This window comes from Loxodonta africana, chromosome 2 (assembly GCF_030014295.1).
Source record: "Loxodonta africana isolate mLoxAfr1 chromosome 2, mLoxAfr1.hap2, whole genome shotgun sequence".
Classification (NCBI taxonomy): domain Eukaryota; kingdom Metazoa; phylum Chordata; class Mammalia; order Proboscidea; family Elephantidae; genus Loxodonta; species Loxodonta africana.
In genome coordinates, this window is record NC_087343.1 from 56,962,992 (window position 1) to 56,984,930 (window position 21,939).

The window sequence follows — 21,939 nt, forward strand, 5'->3', positions numbered from 1 at the left end:
TCAAAGACTTGAGGAGCAGGGCATTAAAGGGAGGGGGCAAGCTAAGCCTGAGAACACTGTAGGTGGCCTTTCTAAACAGAGCAGAGATGGAATGCAAGATGAGAGGACAGAGAAGATCTGACAGAAAATTACCAAGAACTTCTTACTTCACTGTTTTGTAAGGAAATGACAAATGTAAGGAATCTCTTTGGAGAGATTCTTCTTTGTGCCTTTTCAACTCTTTGCACTGGTTTTACAGAAGGTCACATTATGAAACAGTTGTCCCAAACACATGAGTCTCCAGGATGGTAAGTCTGAATTTGAAGGTCCAATGAAAAAGTAGGCAGAAGGACAGTTTTTCATTTCAGATTTTAATTCAAAGAGAATGGGAACGGGGAGGGGAAATTTGTATCCCATCTGAGGCTTCTTTGTCTTACAAGGGATCCTTTTCATGTTCCTAAATTAGGACAACGGGGGTGGGATAGGGCACCAAAACTTGTGCTCATCTGCTACTTCATGCATTTCCATTTGAAAAATATTTAACCTTGAGATGCAACTCATTTAATCATGCTGACTCAGTGGTGACCAAATGTTGTGAACCCTTTGGAGCCAGGAATTCCCAACCTGATGTGGTAATGCATTTCACAGTATGAACTTCAGATCTAGTGAACTCAGGCTGAGGGGGAGGGCAAGGGGGAAATCTATATTCTCCTAAAGTTTTTGCATAACAGAGACAGACCTTCCCTTCCAAATCCACTGAGAATGAGGGATCCCAAAGGACAACTCCCATTTCCTGCCCACCCCTGCCTTTTCCTTTTGGTTTGTGACATTAGGTCAGCGAGTTAATGACAATGTACTCTAAAATTATCAAGAGGATGAAGCCAGGCACGATTATTAGATTTCCATTAAAGTCTGAATATGCAATCTGAACATCAAGAAAACGCCACTTGCTTCAAAATCTTACAATTCTGTCCACATTTGCTTGGATAGGGCTGAGACACTTAGTAAGCCTTGGAAACCAGGCTAGGAATGTAGATTGGATCCCAGTTTAGGAATGAGGTGTTGCAAGCTCTGTGTGTAGTCAAACAATAAGTGTCAGAATAATGGTTCATTTGGGACCAAACAAGGGCTGGAATTTGAATTTTTCACCTTCCATTATGTATTTTTTTTTCTTTTTCTCTCTTTTCTTCCACCCATCTATCTTGTTATTTTCCTTTCTCACTCTTCTTCTCTTTTCTACAGTATTCTCATGCTTAAGACCGGACTGTAAATACATAGTGTTTCCTCTTGAGTCACTTAAAAACACTTGCTTATTTCCTAAGGGTATCACCATTGAAGGAAATAGCTCACTGCACCAAACTCCTCTGTCACTCTTAAAAAAAAAAAAAAAAGTTGTTTTTACAGCAAATATCATGAAATGATGCTTTGACTGAAGGATGTCACTTTACATTAACATCTGACTCTGCTCACTCATTCTGAAGGAATGCCTCCAATGACAGTCAGTTGCTGCTGAAGACAAACCAACTGGAAAAGACACTTTTTTTTTTTAAGGTTTTCACAGTGACTTCAAAAGAAATGCGAATTAATCATTTGTTTTGACCCAAGAGCAGCAGAACTTATTCTGAAGACTTAAACAGGCAACACAGATGTAAAGAGCAATCTGGGACCTCCAAATGCTAATACGGAAAGGAGTCAGTCTGAGAACATCAATTCTACTCAGCATTTATTTTCATTTGAAGATAGTGGAAATCATATATGAATCACGGACAATACGAGTTCTTCTTGCCTGGCAAATGTCCACACGAGTCTGTTAATCTCTAAGTACGCATACAGTATTTTTTTTTTTAATAGAAAGACAGGGAAATATGGCAGTTAATTAGCAACCAATACTGTAAACTACAGTAGATAGAAAGTTTTGTCGTATAAATTAATTGCCATTACAAAAAGGCAACTATTTCAGCTAAGAAGGTACAAAAACTGGTAACTTCCATAAATATAACAAGAAGCTAAGAAATACATAACAGACTGTTTTTCCTATATAATATTTGAATATGCAAGCTAAGACACCTGTGGCACGTTACACGCAAACAGCAATATGACACAGACACTCGCACCCACCCACCCCACCCACCCACCCCCACACATCCAGGGTCCCGGTCCCTGCCCCCATGTGGATTTTCCAAAAAGGGCAAATTCTTGAGTTACAAGGACAGGATGCGGCAAGGAAGCAGCAAGCCAGCGAGCTCCGAACTGCTAGACAAAGAAGGAGCCTTATTGACAGTTGTAAAGCATTAGGCGTCAGACAGAAACTTGTCAAAAACAGCTGTTGTTGGGTACTGATTGATAATGTTTTCATTCTGACGGCTGAGACATTGCAGACAGTCGTGGGTCTGAGAAGCCCATCCCTGCAGCACACATGAACACACACACAGACAACGAACGGGAAGTCATTTAACAGATGGCTTGGAGCACTCAGCCACAGTATCTTAAAAAGACAAGATTCTACATTTAATGAACTTGTGGGGGAAGCAATGCCTAGTAATCATTTATTTTTCATAGATGATGAGCACAACAGGATAATGGGTAACTGGTCACTGGAATAAAACTTGTATGCTGCTTGCGGATGACAATGTAAATAACATTCAGGGAAGCAATAGACAGAGTTGTATACGAATCACTATGAATCGTTTTTGATCCACTCCACTTTTAAAAAACCTCAAAGAAGGGTTCAATGTTTCAAAGGTAATGATTTCATCAAAACCCACCAATGAGATTAAACCACAAAAACTATACTGGAAGGACGTTAAGGATCTGACATATATCTTCTGTAGGATTAACAAGGTATTATGTCACCCTGTAATGCAGTGTTAGTCTGCGGTATATGGGTAGCAGTCCATGCTACCTAAAAATTCCAAACATGTTTTTATTGCTCAGGTGTATGGAGCAGTTTTATATCGTTTGGCCACTTAGTATTTCACGTGGTTAAAAGTCTACAAAATATGCCAAAGAGTATTTTATCCACAAACTTCAATATCCATAGATTATTACTGATTTAGAAAAGGTCAAAGGCCTCAAATCTTAGTAAAACTGTACATTTATCTCTACATAATTTTATCATTTAAATTCAAATGAAAAAAAAAATTAGCTCCAAAGATTGAACCTGGGCCCTAAAATTATTTATTCACTGCAGCCCCTAGCTCATTTTTAAGGGCACACTGAAACCCCTGAAAATAGAGGTTTATAATAGAAACACTGATAGACCTTTAATTACTAGATGGAGGCATTAACAGACTCCATTAAACTACATTAGCACTTAATGAATAAATATACAGATGATTCTGTCTTTGATATCTTTGTCACAATCTGTGCCAGTTTAAACCCTATGTCAGTTTAAACTATATTTAGGCTGTTTTTAAAATTTTTATCCATTATTTTAAAAATTATTTTCTCTGTTTCAATCAAACACTTAGGATTTTTAGAAAGAGGTACCTATATAATGTTGCAGTTTGACTTTACGCAGGGTAATCTTTCCATTTAAAAAATATTTGAGGCCTTGATCAAATAGTAATCAGGGGTACATGCACTGTGCCTATATTTCCTCTAGCCCCTCTCAAAAAAACAAAAACAATGTCTTTACTCTTAAAAGAGGGAGGGGAGCCTTCAGATGTAATCAAGGAAACGTTACGTGTCTCTAAATTCTTCAAAGTTAATTCTACTAGGGCAGGATATTCTTTCCTGATAAGGTAATTCAATGAAGTTTTTGGTGCTCATTTTTGTCTCATCGTCTATGAGATCGGTATACAAAAAACTAAAAAATAAAATAAAAACCCCAAGAGATCTTAAAAATGATACACATATTGTGTGGTGCTCCAGCCACAGGACACTCCGCCCCCAAGCCCAGGGAAAATTAGTCAAGGTCTTGTGAGTCTTTTGGAGTCCTTCATAAGGGATTTGATTTCTGTGAGCCATGAATTCCATCCATTTTAGCACAGAGTATATAAGAAATGCTTAGAACAACAGAAGGAATAGACATGCGGTGAAGATAATTAGTGGTAAACAGAGAATAAATTCTCTCTCAGTAGTGTGTGCTTGACGTTAATGCCGATGATCACCTGGTTTACAGAATATTCACTTTAAGATAGAGATGAGAGTCTGAGTTAACTAGAGAAAAATAGATACTGAAGCCATTATAGTCTTGATACCAAAATAAAATTAAAATGAGAAACTAACACAATAGGCTCAAGGCCTTTTGGGAACCCGCTTTCTTTGCCAGATTTCACATTCTGACAGCTTCCTGGTCTTTTTCTTCTAACAAATTTATCAGCTGAGAGAAGCTGTCTTTCAGTGTGTCCATGTCGTCCAGAGAGCAGGGCTGCAGAATCCAGCGTTTTCCACGTGCAAGTGGTTCAAGTTCAAAATATTTTTTGACCTTCAGGAAAAACAAAAAAAGATAAATATGTTATTAATTATATCAGAACCGTTCTCATACCAAAAATTTTGAGAGTGATGAAGTGGGAGATTTCATGGAGAATTTATACGAACTAAGATGCCTAAAACCTTCTATAATCCCATCCACAGCTGTTGCTATAATGTGGGTTACATGTTGTGACCTGGGAGTGTTTTCTCTAGGGGTGAATGATCCGCCTGCAAGCCACCATTCCACCCCTACATGTACCAGCATGGGGGGTCTGCCGAAGGCTAAGAAAGACTTACAGGCACTTATGGCACAGGGCAAAGTACACTGCAGACACCAAAAATAGTTCAATCAGAACACCTCTAACAGAGCAGGTCTCGATACATCATCCTGCTGACTTAGTAACAACCGACAGTACCTACCCTATTATTCAACACTCAACTATTTTGACCATTAAGCACATAATGCAACCAAAAAAATCTCACTTAAACAATCTTTTTCTCTCCCTCCTTTAAATTTCTAATATCTATTTCTGACACCTGGAAAAAAAAAACTGGGAAAGACAGTAGAAACTGAAAGTATGTTTGTATACGCATATAGAAACTTACATAAATATACATGCATACATAAAGTCTTCTAGCTTTTTTCCCCCTTCCTGTCCTGAAATTTTTAAGGAGAAAAAAAAAAAAAAAAGATCAAGACCTTACAACTGGTATGTGAGAGGAGCATTTACTACCTTAAAAATCTTCCCAAAGAGTGAACCCCAGTGTAAACTATGGATTTTAGCTAATAATTATTGATTCATCATTTTTAACAAATGTACTACACTAAAGAAAAATGTCAACAACAGGGGAAATTTGGGAGGAGGGTAGCATGGGAACTCTGTACTCTCTGCAGAGTCCTGGTGGTGCAGTGGTTAAGAGCTGCGGCTGCTAACCAAGAGGCTGGAGGTTCGAATTCACCAGCAGCAACTTGGAAACCCTATGGGGCAGTTCTACTCTGTCCTGTAGAGTAGCCATGAGTCAAAATGGACTCAACGGCAATGAATTTGGTTTTTTTGGTTTGACTCTTTCTGCTCAGTTGTTCTGTAAACCTAAAACTGTTCTAAAAAAATAAAGGTCTATTAATCTAAAAAAAAAAAATATGTTCGATTAACAACCAATTACAAGACACTCAATGTATTGCCTAGTATTGTGAACCCCTGACTCCTAATAAACATCAAATTGTTATGACTTCCAGAAGTATTGATGGCCTTCTCCAAAGGGCATGATAAAGTGCCAAGTTAATGAAGCTGCTTCACTTCATGTACACTACATCACACAAGACTAGAACATTGTATTTATAGCCCAGCAAGGTTTTACATAATATCAAACAGTGAGTACCAATATCAGGAGAAGCATTACTCAAAGACACTCTTGGTCAACAAATTTCTTTAAATCCCATGTGCCATGGAAAAATTCCAAGGTCTTGTCTTAGTCAATACCCAATCCAGAAAAAACAAGTGTCTGAGCCACATCCCATTCTCAAATGTGGTTTCATTTTGCCTTTATCATTATGAGCACCAGACTATTGTTACCATCAGAGATACATCATCCAAAATGAATTTTGTGTCTATATATTTTTTCATATGAACCAGAAGATACACGTAAGAAACACTAAGTTTTTAAATTAAGCTAATTAAGGACCCACGAATATGCTAACATTTTAAAATCCAAGTGTGTTAAAAAAAAAAGTCCTGCAATTTCAGAATAAACACCCGTTTAACAAAACAAAATCAGAAGCCTGTGAGAACTGAAGAACCCTCATTAACTTTGATTCTGAAAAGTCATGAAAATCTCACGCATAGATCAGAAAAAGAGGGCACAACTTCAGAATGGTTTTTGCTCAAGGTATTTTAACAAAGTATGTTGTTAAGGGAAACCCTGGTAGTGTAGCAGTTAAGAGCTATGGTTGCTAACCAACAGGTTGGCAGTTCAAATCCACCAGGCGCTCCTTGGAAACCCTCTGGGGCAGTTCTACTCTGTCTTTTAGGGTCGCTATGAATCAGAAATGACTTGATGGCAATGGGTTTGGTTTGGTTGGTTTTTATGTTGTTAAGAGGATTCTCTCTTATGGAGAATATAAGCCCCGTCCCTTTGGTTTCTTTTCTGTAGGGCACTCCAAACAATTTGCATTCGAGAGAACCCTGAAATGCTTGTACAATGTCCAGGACCGGGGGTCAACTCTGTCAAGGAGGAGCTGCCAGGCAGCAGAGCGAGGAAGCCGTTGGCCAGCAGGGGGAAAGAAGAGTTGGCAGGAGTGACAGGTGGAGAACAATGTTAAAGTCTACGGTTGCTTAGGAGTTACTGCTGGGAAGAGCTTACAGTTGGAGATGTTAGCTCCCTTGTTTTTCCCACAAATGGAGGCTTCAGCTGGCACCACCCAGTGCAGAATTGGGTGACCCCATGCTTCCGATGCAGTCTGGTGTTTGGTCAACAATGCCTCCCATCACAAGAGGGATAGCATGTGACATCCAAAGTCTGGCACATGAAGGAAGTTATAGCCTTGACAACATTTTATATCCCCAAATCCAAAAGACAGCATTTTAAGTACTGCTAATACCTGGGAAGAGGGCCGGTGGCAAGAAATTAATAAATAACATTAAAATAAAGAAGTCAAAGACAGTAAGGCTATCTCACTAACAATACTTCCTCCAAATGGCTCATTTTAAAAATGACACTAAATCGATCCTGGTAGCATATTCACAGCTAATTTGAAAGCAATTAGATTTAAGTAAGCACAAAGTAGAAGCAATCTGTGATATTTTGCAATACTGACCAGACACAAACAACATGGAGGTTTAGCTACCTATTATGCTTGTTTCTTGGCAACTGAAAATACAGTCTACCATGTAGGTACCCTTGGGAGATAATAAAGATGTCTGATGGTAGCTATGTTTCCGTAGTTGCTCCTGATGAATATTAAACATGAGAAGGAAAAGGAAGCTGTGATTTCAGGGTGGTCACCAGATAAAGAGCCTAGTGGTGTTAAGCTGACAAACATGGCTGGGTAACTTGAGATTTTCAGATCTGTAACCTAAGTGAGCATCGAACCCAGCCATATCTACCCTACTGGTATCCAAATGATTCCATACCACTCTATATTTATAACAACAGTTTAAAAACAATTTTTGGCATTACAGTGATACCCAAATACAATGAGTGGCTGTATTTGCCACCAGAACATAGCTTTTCATTACTCAGGGCTTCATGTTTCTACAAAACAAAGACTACAAGGCAAGGGAGGGCAGATGAAGACTTAATGCTCTGATTCCAACTCTTTTTTTTGGATAACATTTTATTTTGTTTTCTTATATTAACCTGAAATTTGAATTTTACCTCCCCTGTGTTATAATAAAAATTATTCACAGTCATGTTTTGAGTTGCCCATCGTTGCTATTTTACCCTCCTATATGGTGACATATAACTTTAAAGAATGGTGTTAAGTCTGACCAACATAAATCAATTGCTTACATTTGATATTGTTTTTAAGGTTAAAAAAACAAAACAAAACAAAATGAAAACCAACTGCCTGTGATACAAGGATCTTTTTTATGTTGGACATAAGTTTTTTTAAAGGTCATTCTCTTATCAAGATACAAATTTAAAGAATGACATAAGAGAAAATGAACCTAAGTCTTTTGAATACTTTATCAGCTGCTTAAATGTCACAGTTAACTGGAAACTGCTGGAATAAGGAGATGACGATTGCTTCACATTGGCTTCTGGAGATGGCACTTGGGGGAATGACATCAGAATATAGCTGCCTGGCAACCTGTGGTCAGTTAGCTATTTTCAGGAATACCACAGAGAGTGGGCATTTGTTAGTCACCATGGGTCCACCCTAGAGATAGGAAAACAAAGCCAACCATAGCAGCCAACCTATTTTAGCTACGTCACCAGAGCCCTTCTTCACTCATGCAGCCCGAGTGATTTGCATTACTGCATTCTGTTATCTATGCACCGTAAAGCGCTAATATAACAGACAGGGATCGGTACCATCTTAAGCAAACTAATGTTAGTAAGCTGTTAAACCTTGAGACATCACATAGCAGAAGCAACCTGCTCATGGCTAGGAGGTGTCCTTTATGTTTCCTTGAGTAGAGAAATAATGAAAATAATCCCTTCCTTTAGTTACAGGAGTACTAACGTGGTTGCAATGACACTTGCTGATTTTGCTGTCTTGCCCTCACTTCAGTTAAAAAAGTTTACTTTCAATTCTTACAAACCTGTTGTGATTAAATTTCTAGAAGTCACCTAAGTTGTTTCTGAACTGCATTCATAGGTCTTTCCTTTTTAAAAGCCTGTAAACCTCACTTTATTTATAATGTAAACCTGCTAGTTTTTCTATTTTTATTATTAAATCATGAAAGGAATGTGTGCTCAGAGCTGGCCTCATTTTCCTTTAAGCACTCTGGGGAGCAGGGGTATAGATAGTCCAGAAGGGACTTAGTGTTTTTATGTAAAGCAGAGTGAGGTACTAAGCACAGATATTTATGAACAGAGCTCTGACCCACATGAATGTATGGGCAAGACATTAAAAAGGGAGTTAGGATGTGTGCCAATTCTTTATTGTGTTGGACTGTGTCACACATCATGGAATATCTGTCACCTCTGGTTCTGAGACATTAAATGCCATTAGCACCAACCAGGCATTGTTATAACCTAAAAATGTGCCACTCTCCACCCCAGTCTCCAAATCACGACCGAAGGGTGATCCTGCCCCAATTGAGAACTGCCACTCTGGCCCACGGGATATGCGGGTGACTCTTGCCCCTGTTGGGGGCTATTAGCTTATTTTTCTACACACTCACCACCAGTGATGGAAGCTGAATATTTGCTTTGCCCATGTTTCCCCAGATCCCCATCTACATATAACACACATGCTTCTGTAAAAAACTAGCAGATTATAATTGTCCTCTCTCAAAGCTTGTGGAACGGTAGTGGCGGGTTGTGTTGGGATCAGGATCAGTATAAGCAGCTTTGAAATTTCTTATCCTGAAAGATGGCTTCCCACAAAATCACTCATTCAACTGATATTTCTCGAGCTGAGACTGCAGAGCAGGTGAAGGTAGCATGAGAAAGTTCTAATGAGCGCCTGCACCCACGCTCCGTTTGCCAACATATGAGGGCCCACTGATTACAGCAGACCACCGTAAAGCAAAACCCAAATTAAAGCACGAGGCTGACAAGAGGACTGTCCTCATCATTTGTTTTGTAAGATTAAATGCTTTTCCCCCTGAACTTTTTCCATCTCTACCGCCAGTTGCCAAGACTGAAGAAGAGGTTGTGGAATAAGGGATATTATTGCTGACGTCAGATGGATCCTGGGTGAAAGCAGAGAATATCAGAAAGATGTTTGCCTGTGTTTTATTGACTATGCTAAGGCATTCGGCTATGTGGATCATAACAAATTATGGATAACACTGGAAAGAATGGAAACTCCAAAATACTTAATCGTGCTCATGAAGAACCTGTACGTAGAATGAGGCAGTTGTTCAAACAGAACAGGGGGATACTTGAAAGGTGTGCATCAGGGTTGTATCCTTTCACCATACCTATTCAATCCAAATGCTGAGCACATAATCCAAGAAGCTGGGCTACGTGAAGAACGGGGCATCACATTTGGAGGAAGACTCATTAACAACCTGTGTTATGCAGATGACACAACCTTGCTTACTGAAAGTGAAGAGGACTTGAAGCACTGATGATCAAAGACCACAGCCTTCAGTACGGATTACACCTCAACATAAACATAAAGAAAACGAAAACTGAACCAATAAGCAACATCATGATAAACAGAGAAAAGACTGAAGTTAATCAAGGATTTCATTTTACTCAGATCCACAAGCAACACCCATGGAAGCAGCAGTCAAGAAATCAAAAGATGCATTGCACTGCTGCAAATCTGCTGCAAAAGACCTCTTTAAAGCGTTGAAAAGCAAAGATGTCACTTTGAAGACTAAGGTGCACCTGACCCAAGCCATGGTGTTTCCAGTCGTCTCATATGCACGTGAAAGCTGGACAATGAACAAGGAAGACCGAAGAACTGATGCCTTTGAATTATGGTGTTGACGAAGAATACTGAATATACTATGGACTGCCAAAAGAAAGAACAAATCTGTCTTGGAAGAAGTACAACCAGAGTGCTCCTTGGAAGCAAAGATGGTAAGACTGCATCTCACATACTTTGGACATGTTATCAGGAGGGATCAGTTACTGGAGAAGGACATCGTGCTTGGTAAAGTGTCAGTGAAAAAGAGGAAGACCCTCGATGAGATGGATTGACCCAGTGGCTGCAACAATGGGCTCAAGGATACCAACAATTGTGAGGATGCAACAGGACTGGGCAGTGTTTCTTTCTGTTGTACATAGGGTCACTATGAGAACTCACCTGATGGCACCTAATAACAATAACAACCACCACCAGTTGCCATAGAGTAGATTCTGACTCATGGTGACCCCATGTGTGTCAGACTAGAACTGTGCTCCATTGGGTTTTCAATGGTTGCTTTTCAAAAGTAGACAGCCAGGCCTTTCTTCTGAGGCTGCTCTGGGTGAACTCGAACTCCCCATCTTTTGGTTAGCGGCTAAGTACATTAGTGACCATAAAAGACTGTTTAATACTGTACAATTTCCTGAAAGTTTTCCACTCATATATTGCACTCTGACTATATTTCAACTGTATCGAACTGATTCAGTTACAAAGGGATATGGTTATTTAGAATAGTCTTACATCATGTAACTCAATTTGAATTAAAAGTATCTTTATAGAAGGTTGTTAAAAGAAATTTTAGAAATGTTGGCACATTTTTCTTCACCTCTGGAAAGGGAATGGGTCTCATGAAGGAGTCTGGGCTGACAATTTTAACTCCTTCAAATCAATAGGAATAGGTCAGCAGCCAATGCATACAGTAGAGACTACAGATGAGGATATCAAATACAGAAAGCCAGGAAAAAGCACTGCAGTCGTGGGATTTGCTAGGCAGAAGGGCAAGCTGGAGGATAATGCAAGTGAACACGACTCAGTTAACTATCCTGAACCCAACCCCAAAAACCCAAACCTGTTGCTGTTGAGTCAATTCCGACTCATAGCTACGCTATGGGACAGAGTAAAACTGCCCCGTAGGGTTTCCAAGGAACTGCTAGTGGATTCAAACTCCTGATCTTTTGGTTAGTAGTGGTAGCTCTTAACCACTGTGCCACCAGGGTTCCATCCTGAACCCAGTGAAGCCATTATTGCTTTCTCGTAATTTTAAATACACAAAGTATCCATTGTATACTTTATATTTTTCAATGAACTATTCGAAAATGGCTCTTGAGGTGGGTTCATAGTGGTTTTGAACCCTCTGGTAAAAGTGTGGTCTGAATGATAACTTTATCCCAGGGCGCCAATTCAGAAGATGGTTAAGCAAGTCTGAATAGACCGAAATTTTGTAGGCTATTTCCATGACTGTTACAAAGAGATGGGACTTACTTCATCCACACTCTTGCTCCTTACCCTTACTTTAGTCACTAGTGCAGACGCACAATAATATGAACCTGTCACATTGGGAAAGCCTTTGTACTGAAATGCTTCACACGGTGCCCCAGGGCCTGCTGACACTGGGCCTGGCTATAGCTCGGGGTGAGCATTCTGTTCCCAGCTCTGAGCACAATGATGGCAAATTGTACAGGTTATGAAATTAGCTATGGGTGGAGTACTTGCGCCACGGAAATCGCCGAGTGCAACAAACTAGGACTTTTTTTTCCCCTCCCGGAGAGTCCGTTGTTAAACTTTTGCCAGCATACCACTGAGCATATACATCTCGTATGTATGTTTGCAAAGGGGGCTCTCCAGCTTTGCTGTCTTCATTACAGAAGCTCGTGGGGAAGGCTTAACTTGGTAACCTTCACCAAAGTCAGAGAGAACTTTGCCCACACCATGGCTCCAGGACGGGGGCTGGAGATAAAGTGGCAGGGCATCATTAAGATTCTTCAGAGTGCATTCTTGGCAGCTTGTTCAAAGAAAGGTTGGTCTAGAGAGAGGAACACCAGCTGTTCCTCTTTTCATTGTACTGCTCATAGGATTTTGAAATCCTTAGAAAGGTACTAAATATGTCATTAAAGGCCGAAATAAATAATACAACTAAAACCAATTTGCCATAGTCCCAAAGATATTGCAACACAGAATGGATATTATTTACTTTTTATTGAGTATTAACAAGGACCAGAAAAGGACAATTTGATATTTACCAAACATACAGTATTACAGTGGGAATGCATATTTATAATAGGTGATTGACTTCAAAAACGACGTGTATAATCTAGAAGTAAAGTTCTGATAAGACAGCTTCTTTCTTAAGGAAACGAAAGCTCAGTGCAGCCTGTCTGACCTTGGTATAATTAAAAACCAGACAAAACCCTGCAGGTTATGAGCTGTGATTGCATCTCACCCTTGTTACAACTCTCCTTGCCCAGACAGTAACCTCTGATGTGTACAGAATGTTATATGTTGTGGCAATACTTGTATAAAAACCCAGTCTTCACTGCACAGGAGAAATGAGTCTGGCCCAGGGTAGCCAAATAAAATGATCCTATTTGCTTTGGTGATAGGACCTAGGATCTGGAAAGCAGTCCTGTTTTTGTTTAATTGGTTATTCTATAAGTGTAGAGCAAATTACATCTTTTTTTTTTTTTTAATATGCCTGGGGGTTTTGTTTTATTCTCCCATCCAAACAGTTTATCAGATAACCACTGTAAGAGGAACAAATCACGTAAGAATGCTTTTCTGGCCTCAGGGACTAATGAAAGATACCCAGTATTCCAGGACCTGCATCCTCCTCTCTCCAGTTATTCTACTGGGCCCTCTATAGCCTAGAGTGAGTCCTGCACGCAGGCCTTCACTCTCACTCCTGCTTCCACTCTCAAGGCTCCTCCATCCACACACAGATAGGATGAAGCTATCAATACTCTCTCATCTTGGAAGACCCAGCTGACGCTCTCCTATCACCTCAATAGGAGGCCTTACTATTATGGAAGAAACTTTGAGAATTAGAAGGGACCTTAGTCACAGCAGCCATTGTTGGCTGCCTCCTCATCACCCAGTCACCCTCCTCTTTTCCAACCAAGCAACCAACTATATAAATAAAGCTTTATTGGAACACAGCATGCTCATTCATTTAAGTATTACCTATGGCTGCTCACACTATAACAACAGAGTTCAGTAGTTGCCAGACAGTGGCCTGAAAAGCCTAAAATACTTATTATCTGGCCCCTTATAGAAAATCATTGCCAACCCTGGCCTAAAACAATCTACAGCTTTCCATGTTGTTCAGGAGGGCAGTACAAGGGATGCTGGGGCATCAGGCTTTCTGGGCCTCAGTTTCACTTCAGCTTGCTAGACCTCCTCTTTCCTCCTGGCTTTGACTCACACTATATAACCATACTGGGATAGAGAATTTGGTTTTTCCAACCTAGCAAGCCTACAGTTACGATCTCAGATGCTTTGGTTTGTGTCCACCAGGCAGAAGGGTCATCTCTCAGCAAAGCCTTATTTTATTACCTCTCTTTGTTCAGCTTGTGCTTCTTAAAGGCCACAAGAAGTAGCCAAGACACAGGAAGCTTTCCGACGCAAGTCCTCTGTTAGGCATGTGCTCTGTGACCTGTCCGTTTGAGAATTTTGGTGTCTTTGAGAATGGGTTTTAGTGTACAGTGAGGTAATTAATTGTTACTTTGCCATTTTAAAAAGGAATAAATAACTTACTAAATTCACAATATCTAAAGTTTAGTTTTTCCTGGAGCTTTTATAGTCAGCATAAAAAGTCTTATTATTCTATTTATATATTTGCTAAATTTAATAATCTTGTTAAGGGGACCTCTGAATACTATTTAGGTCCATTGATAAGCTTAGTTTAATTAATCATCTTTAAACATTTTTAAACTACATTTATTAATTCAATAGATTCAATTTTCTTTTTAATCATCTAGAATGTCTAACAATCAAAATATTCCCCAACTAATTAAAAATTCTTAAAAATTTGAGCCATTAAATTTATATAGTGACTCTTAAGTTCTTGTGAACATTCTAATACTATTTATAAACTTAACTAAATTCTCATACCTTTCCATATAAAGGGTCATTTCTGAAATCAATGGCACATTTTAAATTAGAAACACAAAGTGAATCTTCCAGATTGACATACATATATATTAGGCATACTTTAAATGAAAGTATTAAGCTGTGGGTTTGATTTATCTTATCATTTTTATACTCTAAATGCTAAACCTTCCTGGGTTAAAAAGACTTTTCCCTTAAGGAAACAATTTACCATCCCAAATGAAATGAAGTTCTCATCTCAGTGGACTTGGGTTGCTTTTCAACCAGATATTTTTGGCTGGAACATGAGACTGGAGCTGTGGATGGCCAGGACACTTTTAGAGACACTCACAAACAGGTTAAGCCCCTTAACAAATAGTATTTTGGAAACTGGAGCAAATTACATTGTATGAAGTTTCCGTTTTCTCTACATACTCACCAATGCTTGTTATTAGCTGTCTTTTTTATTGCAGCCATCTTAATGGGTGTGAAGAACCTTGTTTTGGTTTTGGTATTTGCATTTTTCTGACTAGTGATGTTGAGGTTCTTTTCATGTGCTTATTGGCTGTTTGTGTATCTTCTTAGGAGAAATGTCTATTCAAATTCTTTTTTTTGACAATGGAAATCCACCATTTGACAATGGTGCCAAATCCATTCAATGGAGAAGAAATGGTCTCTTCAACAAATGGTGCTGGCAAAACTAGATTTCACATGCAGAAAAATGAAACAAAATTCATGCCATACACAAAAACTAATTCAGAATGGATCAAGGACCTAAACGTTAAATCGAAATCATAAATCTTTGGAAGAAAATATAGGAGCAAAGCTTTTGGGACCTAATTTTTTTCAATAATTGATTGTCAAACACACCAAATGCACGAGAAACAGAAAACAAAACAGATAACTAGGACCTCATAAAACTTAAGTACTTACATTCATCAAAAAACTTTACAAGAGTAAAGAAATGACCTTTAGACTGGGAAAAAAATCTTCAGGAATGATATAACTGATAAAGGTCTAATATCTAAAATGTATAGAAAACTTCTACAACTTAACAACAAAAAGATAAATAACCCAGTTAAAAACTGGGCAAATGACCTGAACAGAAACTTCACTAAAGAAGATATTCAAATGGCTGACACAAGAAAAGATGTTCAAAGTCATTAGCCATCAGCAAAATGCAAATCCTTTCACAATGAGATACCATTTCACTTTCACTAGGATGGCTAAGATAAACAAAACAAAACAAACAGAAAATAACAAGTGTTGGAGGGGATGTGGAGAAGTTGGAACCCTCATCCATGCTGGCGGGAATGCAAAATGGTACAGCTGTTGTGGAAAACAGTCTGGTGGTTCCTCAAAAAACTAGAGGGAGAGCTGCCATATGATCCAACAATTCCATTCCTAAGTATATCCCCTAGGGCTCTAAAAGTGGCACAAACAGACATATGCACGCAATAGCAAAAAGATGGAAACAATGGAAGTGCCCATCAACAGATGAATAGGAAAGTGAAATGTGGTATATACATAAAATGGAATACTACTCAGTGATAAAGAAAAATGAGTTCCCAAAACATCTTACAATGTGGATGAAACTAGAGGACACTATGTTGAGTAAAATAAGTCGATTACAAAAAAGACAAATATATGTTCTCAAAAAAAAAAATTTTTTTTTTTCACCTTTATGAAATGACACAAATAGGCAAATACACAGAAACTAACGTTCACTAGGGGTTACCAGGAGTGGAGAAGGGGGAGAGAGACGTGCTCTTTAGGTAGTAGTCACTTCTTGTTCCTAAAAATGTGAAAAGTGGCACCAAATATAGGTGAAATTTGCACAGCATGGCCGATGTAACTGATGACAATAAGCTGTACATAGGGAAAAGGGATGAATGGGCAAATACTATGTTGGGTATGGTTTTGCAACAATAATGACAACCAAAAAAATAAGGGATGGGGAGGAGTGGGCTAGAGATGCTGATACTAATTAGATATAACCAATCACCTCATGGATTTAGTTCCCTTGGTTTGGGGGCTTATGGCCATGGTCTCGTGGGACAATCTATTCAGTTGCCATAATATAGATCTTAAAGTTTATGTTTTACTCCCAGTATGGTAAGTAGAGTCTATGAGTGGCCATCTAAGATACAACTATTGGTCTTCACTTGTCTGGAACAAAAGAGAAAGAAGGAAACCCAAGAATCAGAGAAGAAACTGAACTAAGGACTAATTGTCTATATGAACCATTGCCTTATCTACCTTGAGACCAGGGAACCAGATGGTGCCTGGCTACCATTACTAAATGTTCTGATCAGGAACACTATACTGTGGTTGACTCCAGATAAAAAGGGAGAAAAATGTGGAACAGAACTTCAAGTTCTTAAAGTATTTAGTCTTACTGGATCCACTTAGGCTACAAGAGTCCCCAAGACTATGGCCCTGAGTTGCCCTTCAAACCTTGAGTTGAAACTATCCCCTGAAGTCACCTTAAAACTAGTTTAGCCCTAAGAGTAAAGACTGTCATGCTTGAGTATAGTCTTTAAGATAATAATAATAAGATTAAGGGGTCAACAGCTATTGTAAAGCATAGTGGAGAATGTTGGTTCGGGGTAGGGGGAGTGGCAGGGAGATTAAGTAAATGGAAATGAAACAACCAGAACAGAGTGTTGACACAATGTAAAGACTGTAACCAATGTCACACTGATCATTATGTCTAGAAACTGAAATGGGAGCTGGTTTTGCTGTGTATATAATCACCAAAAATAAAATTAAAAAAAAAACAAAAACCTTTTCTCCACTTTTGAACTGGATTATTTGCCTTTTTATTGAGTTCTAAGAGGAGTTTTTTAAAAAAAATATGTTTTAGATACTAGATTCTTTTCAGATTTATAAATATTTTCTCCCATTCTGTAGGACGTCCTTTCAGTTTTTTTTTTAAATTGTACTTTGGATGAAGGTTTACAGAACAAACTATTTCTTATTAAACAGTATACATATTGTTTTATGACATTGGTTAACAACCCCATGACATATCAACACTCTCCCTTCTCAACCTTCAGTTCCCTACTACAGCTCTCCTGTCTTTTCCTGCCTTCTAGTCCCCGCTCCTGGGCTGTTGTGCCCCTTTAGTCTCATTTTGCTTTATGGGCCTCTCTAATCTTAGGCCGAAGGGTAAATCTCAGGAGTGACTGCATTACTGACCTAAAAAGGTGTCCAGGAGCCATACTCTTGGGGTTTCTGCAGTTTCTGTCAGGCCAGTAAGTCTGGTCTTCTTCTGAGTCAGAATTTTGGTCTGCATTTCTCTCCAGCTCTGTCTGGGACTCTTGATTGAGATCCCTGCCAGAGCAGTCATTGGTGGTAGCCCAGCACCATCTAGCTGCACTGGACTCAGTCTGGTGGAAGCATGGTAGCTGTGGTCCATTAGTCTTTTGGACTAACCTTTCCCGTGTATCTTTAGTTTTCTTCATTCTTCCTTGCTCCCGAAGGGGTGAGATCGGTGGAGTATCTTAGATGGCCGCTCACAGGCTTTTAAGACCGCAGACGCTACTCACCAAAGTAGAATGTAGAACATTTTCTTTATAAACTGTTTTATGCCAGTTGAGCTAGATGTTCCCCGAGACCATGGTCCCCACAGCCCTCAGCTCAGCAATTTAGTCCTGCAGGGAGTTTGGATGTATCTATGGAGCTCCCATGACCTTGCCTTGTACAAGATGTGCTGGCTTTCCCAGTATTGTGTACTGTCTTACCCTTCACCAAAGTTACCATTTCTCTCTTGTCTATTTAGTGTTTTTCCATTCCTACTCCTCCCCTCCCTTGTAACCATCAAAAATTGTTTCTTTTTGTGTGTAAACCTATCATGAGTTTTTAAAGTAGTGGTCTTATACAATATTTGTCCTTTTGTGATTGACTTATTTCATTCAGCATAAGGTCCTCCAGATCATCCATGTTATGAGATGCTTTGCAGATTCATCATTGTTCTTTTTTGTTGTGTAATACTCCATTGTGTGTATGTACTACAGTTTCTTTATCCATTCATCTGTTGATGGGCATCTAGGTCATTTCCATCTTTTTGCTATTGTGAAGAATGCTGCAATGAACATAGGTGTGCATATGGCTATATGTGCGATGACTCTTATTTCGCTAGGATATATTCCTAGGAGTGGGATTGTTGGATCATATGGTATTTGTATTTCTAGCTTTCTAAGGGAGTGCCATATTGTTTTCCAAAATGGTTGTATCATTTTGCATTCCCACCAGTAGTGCATAAGAGTTCCTATCTCCCTGCAGCCTCTCTAACATTTGTTATTTCCTGTTTTTTTGATAAATGCTAGTAATGCCAGGGAGAGATGGTATCTCATTGTGGTTTTGATTTGCATTTCTCTTATGGCTAGTGACCACAAGCATTTCCACATGTGTTTGTGGGCTGCTTTAATGCCGTCTTTGGTGAAGTGTCTGCTCATTTCCTTTGCCCATTTTTAAACTTGATTATTTGTCTTTTTGTTGTAGAGGTGTTGGATTTTCCTGTAGATTTTAGAAATTAGACCTTTGATTTGTAATAGCGAAATTTTTCCCCCAAGTCTATAGGTTCTCTTTTTACTCATTTGGTGAAGTCTTTTGATGGGCCTAAGTGTTTAATTTTTAGAAGATCCCAGTTATCTACCTTCTTTTCTGGAGTTTGTGTGTTGTTGGTTATGGTTTGTATTCTGTTAATGCTGTGTATTAGGGCCTCTAGCATTGATCCTACTTTTTCTAGGTTTTGGCTTTATATTTAGGTCTTTGATCCATTTTGCATTATTTTTTATGAGGTATGGGTCCTATTTCATTTTTTTTTTTCCAGATGGACATCCAGTTTTCCAAGCACCACTTGTTAAAGACTGTCTTTTCCCCATTTGATGGACTTCGGGCCGTTGTCAAAGATCACGTGACCACAGGTGTATGGATTTACACCTGGGTTCTCAATTCTGTTCCATTAGCCAACGTATCTTCTGTTGTACCAGTACCAGGCTGTTTTGACTACTGTAGCTGTATAAGTAGGTCCTGAGGTCAGGCAGTACAAGTTCTCCTACCTTATTCTTCTTCTTCAATAGTACTTTACTTATCCAGGGCTTTTTCACTTTCCATATTAAGTTAATGATTAGTTTTTCCATCTCTTTAAAGAATGTTGATGGTATCTGGATCCGGATTACATCGTATTTGTAAATTGCTTTGGGTAGAACTGTCATTTTCACAATGTTGGGTCTCCCTATCCATGAACATGGTATGTTTTTCCATTTCTGTAGATCTCTCTTGGTTTCTTGCTGTAGGGTTTTGTAGTTTTCTTTGTATAGGTCTTTTATATCCCTTGTTAGATTTATTCCTAAGTATTTTATTTTTTTAGGGACTATTATAAATGGTTTTGTTTTCCTTTTCATCGTTCTCTTTATTGGTGTATAGGAATCCAACTGGTTTTTGTATGTTTGTCTTGTATCGTGCTAATCTGCTGAATCTTTCTATTAGTTCTGATAGTTTTCTCATGGAGTTTTTTATGTATAATATCATACCATCCACAAATAGGGACAGTTTTACTTCTTTGTTACCAAATTGGATGCCCTTTATTTCTTTTTCTTGCCTTATTGCTCTAGCTAGAACTTCCAGTACAATGTTAAATAGGAGTAGTGATAAAGGGCATCCTTGTCTTGTTCCTGTTCTCAAGGAGAATGTTTTCAGCCTCTCTCTACTAAGAATGATGTTCTCTGTTGGTTTTGTATAGATACTCTTCATCATGTTGAGCAATTTCCCTTCTATAACTATTTTATTGAGAGTTTTTACCTGGAATGGGTGTTCGAGTTTGTTGAATGCCTTTTCAGCATTGATTGAGATGATCATGTGGTTCTTTTCTTTCATTTCCGGGGTTTATTACATTGATTGACTTTCTAATGGTGAACCATCCTTGCATACCTGGTATGAATCCTACCTGGTTGTGGTGTATTATTTTTTTGATATGATGCTGAATTCTATTGGCTAGAATTTTGTTGAGAATTTTTGCACCTATATTCATGAGCGATATTGTTCTGTATTGTGGCATCTTTGCCTGGTTTTGGTATCAGAGTTATGCTGGCTTCACGGAATGAATTTGGAAGTATCACTTCCTTTTCTGTGTTCAGAAATAGTTTGAATAGTACTGTTGTAAGTTCTCCTCTGAATGTTTAATAGAATTCTCCAGCGAAGCTGTCTGGGCCAGGCCTTATATTTGTTGGGAGTTTTTTTTTTTTAATTACCTCTTCAATCACTTCTCTTGTTAAGGATCTGTTCAGATTTCCAATATCATTTTGCATTACTTTGGGTAGGTAGTGTGTTTCTAGAAATCTACCCATTTCCTCTAGGTTTTCAAATTTGATGGAATATAGTTTTTCTTTATTATTGAACTTTAGATGAAGATTTACAGAACAAACTAGTTTCTCATCATACAGCACACACATTGTGGTATGACAGTGGTTAACAACCCCAAGACATGTCAACACTCTATAACCAGGTGTCCTGTTCCCTCCTGCCTTCCAGTCCCTGCCCCAAGTCTGATGCACCCCTTTAATCTTGTTCCATGGGCCTGTTAAATCTTTGGCTGAAAGGTGAAAGAAATAGTTTTTCATAATACTGTGTTATGATCCTTTCTATTTCAGTTGGGTCTGTTGTAGTGTCCTCCATTTCATTTCTTATTTCAATTTGGCCAGTGGTTTGTCGACTTCATTGATTCTTTCAAAGAACCAACTTTTGGTTTTGTTGATTCTTTCTATTGTTTTTCTATTCTCTATTTCCTTTATTTCTGCTCTGATCTTTATTATTTCCTTTCTTGTGGTGGCTGTAGGCTTCTTTTGCTGTTCTCCTTCTACTTGTTCGAGTTATTACTTTGATTTTGTTCCTTTCTTCTTTTTTGATGCGTGCATCTATTGCTATCAATTGACCTCTGAGGACTGCCTTTGCTGTGTCCCAAAGGTTTTGGTATGATGTGTTTTCATTTTCATTTGATCCTAGGAATTTTTTGATTCCATCTCTGATTTCTTCTATTACCCAGTGGTTTTTAAGCAGGGTGTAATTCAGTTTCCATGTAACTGATTTTTTTTCCTTGTTTTTCCTGTTGTTAATTTCTACCTTGATGGCATTGTGAAGATACTGTGTATTATCTCAATGCTTTGGATTTTTTTGAGGGTTGCTTTGTGGCCTAAGTTGTAGTTTATTATGGAGAACATTCCATGTGTGCTGGAAAAGAATGTGTGCTTTGCGGCTGTTGAGTGGAGTATTCTGTATATGTTTATGGGGGTCAAGCTGGCTGATGTACCCTTTAGCTCTTCTGTATCTTTGTTGAGTTTCTTTCTAGACGTTCTGTCCTTTACTCAGATGGTGTATTAAATTCTCCTACTGTTACTGTGGAACTGTCAAGTTCTCTTTTCAGTACT

At 38.7% G+C, this 21,939-nt stretch overlaps 1 protein-coding gene across 2 annotated transcripts in view; it reads right to left on the reverse strand.

Moving 5' to 3' along the window:
* Positions 1–2,123: 2,123 nt before the first annotated feature.
* ARL15 (ADP ribosylation factor like GTPase 15) overlaps positions 2,124–21,939 on the reverse strand; it is a 528,587-nt gene continuing 508,771 nt past the window's right edge. The window contains exon 5 of one of the 2 annotated variants that reach the window (XM_010588142.3): positions 2,124–4,408. In XM_010588142.3, coding sequence (XP_010586444.1) covers positions 4,256–4,408 — 153 coding nt within the window. In that variant the 3' untranslated portion in view covers positions 2,124–4,255. The remainder of the gene's footprint in view (positions 4,409–21,939) is intronic. The other variant, XR_010318523.1, reaches the window with a different exon arrangement.